The following is a 3194-nucleotide window of genomic DNA, read 5'->3' as shown; positions in this document are numbered from 1 at the left end:
AGACCAAAATTTGTTACATTATTATTATTTTATTAAATTATTTATTTATATATTATTATTGATTTTATCTTTCTACATACTTTATATAATAATTAATAGGTGGTGGGAAAGCACAGGTTGGGGGAAAAAGTTGCCCTTTGTTAGGGACAGGGTGGTGTAGAATTATTTATGGTCTCTGGGAGAGGCTTTTGAGCCTAAGTTCCAAAATTTTAGGAGCATGGAAACAAGGATCAATATATTGGCAACATGTGTTGATGATGTTTATGATGCTTATGGTACCATGGATGAACTCCAACTTTTCACCAATGCCACTGACAGGTTGGTACAAGTAGGGAATGTCATTCCTTCTTAATATTTGCTCTTAGGTGACTATGATTTTAAGTTTGAAAAAGTCTAATGGTATAAAAATCGATCATAAAATCAGACATAATTTTCTGACTCATAATAGATTTAGGTTATGTTTGATTTTGTGATTAGTTTATACGTAAGTTGAAGTATTATTTAAGTTTCTAACATAATTTTGAAAACACTTATGTGTCTCAAATGAGATGTTAATGCAACAGAACAATTTCTGGACTTTTTAAACGTAATCTTCTCTCATATGAGGTAGATTTCACTTTTTTGTGAGTTTCCACACTTATATGAGAGAATTTATTTGATTCTATAATTAATTTTTGTGCAAGTAAAAAAATTATTTAAGTTTTTAACACAAAATTTTAAAAATAGTTTTGCATCTCAGATGGGATGTCAATGCAGCTGAACAACTTCCAGACTATATGAAGATATGCTTCCTTGGTTTATTCCATACCATTAATGAAATGGCTTATGCCACTCTTAAGGAACATGGTGTCCATATCCTCCCATACCTTAAAAATAAGGTACCCACATCCTTTTTTATATCTTATTTAAGCAAACTACCATATAATTACTTGATCACATTCAAACAAATGTTGTATATTAGCTTACTAAACCCATGCTCAATTTTATCAAGAAAAGAAAAAGAAAAAGAAAAAGTGCTCAAATGTTTTTTTTCATTAGTCTATGAAATTTACTTCTTGTGTCAATTTGATTCTTATAGTTCTCATAGTATCAATTTTTTCTTGAAAATTTTCAAAGACTGTCAATTAAATCTAATTGATAATGTCCATTTGAAAAATAGAATGAAAAGGGACAAAATAGTTCATTCATTCTCTTCAAAGTGATTGAAGGGTTGTCATCTAATTTAAAATAATCTATTTCTTTTCGAATGGGTCATTTTGTCCTTTTTTTTTTCTTTTCAATTTCTTAATGGATGTTATTAATAAGACTAAATCGACACAATATAAAAAAAATTGAAGAACAAAATCAATACAATTTAAATTACAGACCAAATTGACATGAGGAAAATATAAAGAATATAATTTGCGTTTTTTTTAAATGTTGTAGTGGCGAGATTTATGTGAATGTTACATGAAGGAAGCAAGATGGTCTTACAGTGGATGCATGCCAACACTTGAAGAGTACCTTGACCATGCATGGACTTCATCCTCTATTCCTACATTACTAACACATGCTTATTTTCTAAGTACAAATGCCATAACCAAAGAGGAGTTGGAATGCATAGAAAAGTGCGATGACATAATTAAGTGGTCATCAATGGTTGCAAGACTTGCAGATGATTTGGGAACATCATGGGTGTGTAAGCTAATTGGATTGGGCTTCTTTCTAGTTCCCTAATTGGACTAGAGGGTTTAATTTAGAGTAATTTTGGCCCGTTTTGAGTCCATCTTAATAATTTAAACTACTTAATTTTTAGTGTCTTTTGAGTAGATTATTAATGCAAAAAATCAAATTAATCAGATATTGTTAGCCATATGGTTGGATCACGTTTCCCTTTTAAAAAAAAATATAAATGAAAAATATAATTTTGAGAATAGACAGTCCATTTTTTTAAAAGACAAATGTGATCCAAATATATTACTACTGATATCCGTTCGACTTGTTTATTGCATGGATGATCTACTCGGAAGGTATAAAAAAATAAGTGGTTCAGATCACCGAGATGCACCCGAAATGGGTCCAAATTGCCCTATATTGGATCCTCCAGTCCAATTAGAGCAATATATATCTCTTATATTGACCTAAGTACTTCATAAAGTTACTTGCAATTCCTTTTTCTTTACTAACACCTATTGATCGGCAATTTTTTTCTTGATTTGTTTAGGATGAGGTAAAACGAGGTGACATTCCTAAATCAATCCAAATTTACATGCACGAAACTAATGTTTCTGCAGAAGATGCCAAAGAACACATAAACTATTTGATTAGTGAGGCATGGAAGAAGATCAATGAAGCTCATGTTGTGGACTCTTCTATCAATGGCACTTTTGTTGAGATTGTAACAAACATGGCTAGGGTTTCCCAATTCATGTACCAACATGGAGATGGCCATGGACATGATATTGGAGGGAAGAACAAAGAACGTGTCACTTCATTGCTCATTGAGCCCATTCCCCTTAAATAGATAGATCTTGCTTTAAGTTAAAGAATAAATTATAGTGGTATTTTTTTGTAAATCTATCTTCACCTACTTATGTTTCACCTTAATCCAAATTGTTTTCTTATGGTCCAATAAATCCTATTGATGTTATAGTTACTAAAACACCCTTGGAGGTTATTGAGTTATTCAAACAATATCACCAACTTCACATTAGAACCAAAAAAAAATGCTTCATATACTCTCCAAATTTCTTTGAAATTTCAAAATGACTCCGCCGATTTGCCTTCTATCATCTATGATTGGTGTCGCATTATTTGGTTTCTAAGTTGAATGCGTTTTGTCGCCGGCATCACATTATTATTAATTTAACTTTTAATACTTAAATTTAGCAAATTTAGAATTATAATGTTCACTATTTGTAGGGGTGTTGCATCGCTCGAGAGGTACCTTTGTGTGTTGAACAGTTCAGACCCTCGATTTTTTCGATCTAATCTCACGAGAGCAATGTGAAACGTTAACGAGAGTTCAGATTTGGCAACTTTTATAGAAAAACTATTTTATTGTAAAAAATCTTTGTCAGAAATGTACTATGTCATCAGATCTCAGAGTCATCACCTAATATTTTGAGAAAATTAGGAAATTCGTGACTCGTGCCAAGGCCACTGTTCGTCGTAACCAAGGATGCTTGGCTCAAAACTTTAGGTATGAGGGGGGG

General features: G+C 31.8%; 1 protein-coding gene across 1 annotated transcript; it reads left to right on the top strand.

Moving 5' to 3' along the window:
* The first annotated feature begins 217 nt into the window (after nucleotides 1-217).
* LOC114292209 (terpene synthase 10-like) lies at nucleotides 218-2503 on the top strand. Its single transcript, XM_028236115.2, has 4 exons — nucleotides 218-318; nucleotides 740-878; nucleotides 1426-1674; nucleotides 2204-2503. Exons 1-4 carry the CDS (start codon nucleotides 218-220, stop codon nucleotides 2501-2503), a joined length of 789 nt encoding a protein of 262 aa, XP_028091916.2.
* The last annotated feature ends 691 nt before the right edge of the window (nucleotides 2504-3194 follow it).

This window comes from Camellia sinensis, chromosome 12 (assembly GCF_055761805.1).
Source record: "Camellia sinensis isolate YWXY chromosome 12, ASM5576180v1, whole genome shotgun sequence".
NCBI classification, from domain to species: domain Eukaryota; kingdom Viridiplantae; phylum Streptophyta; class Magnoliopsida; order Ericales; family Theaceae; genus Camellia; species Camellia sinensis.
The sequence above is the reverse complement of the archived record's forward strand: the minus strand, read 5'-3'. Positions and strand labels throughout refer to the sequence as shown.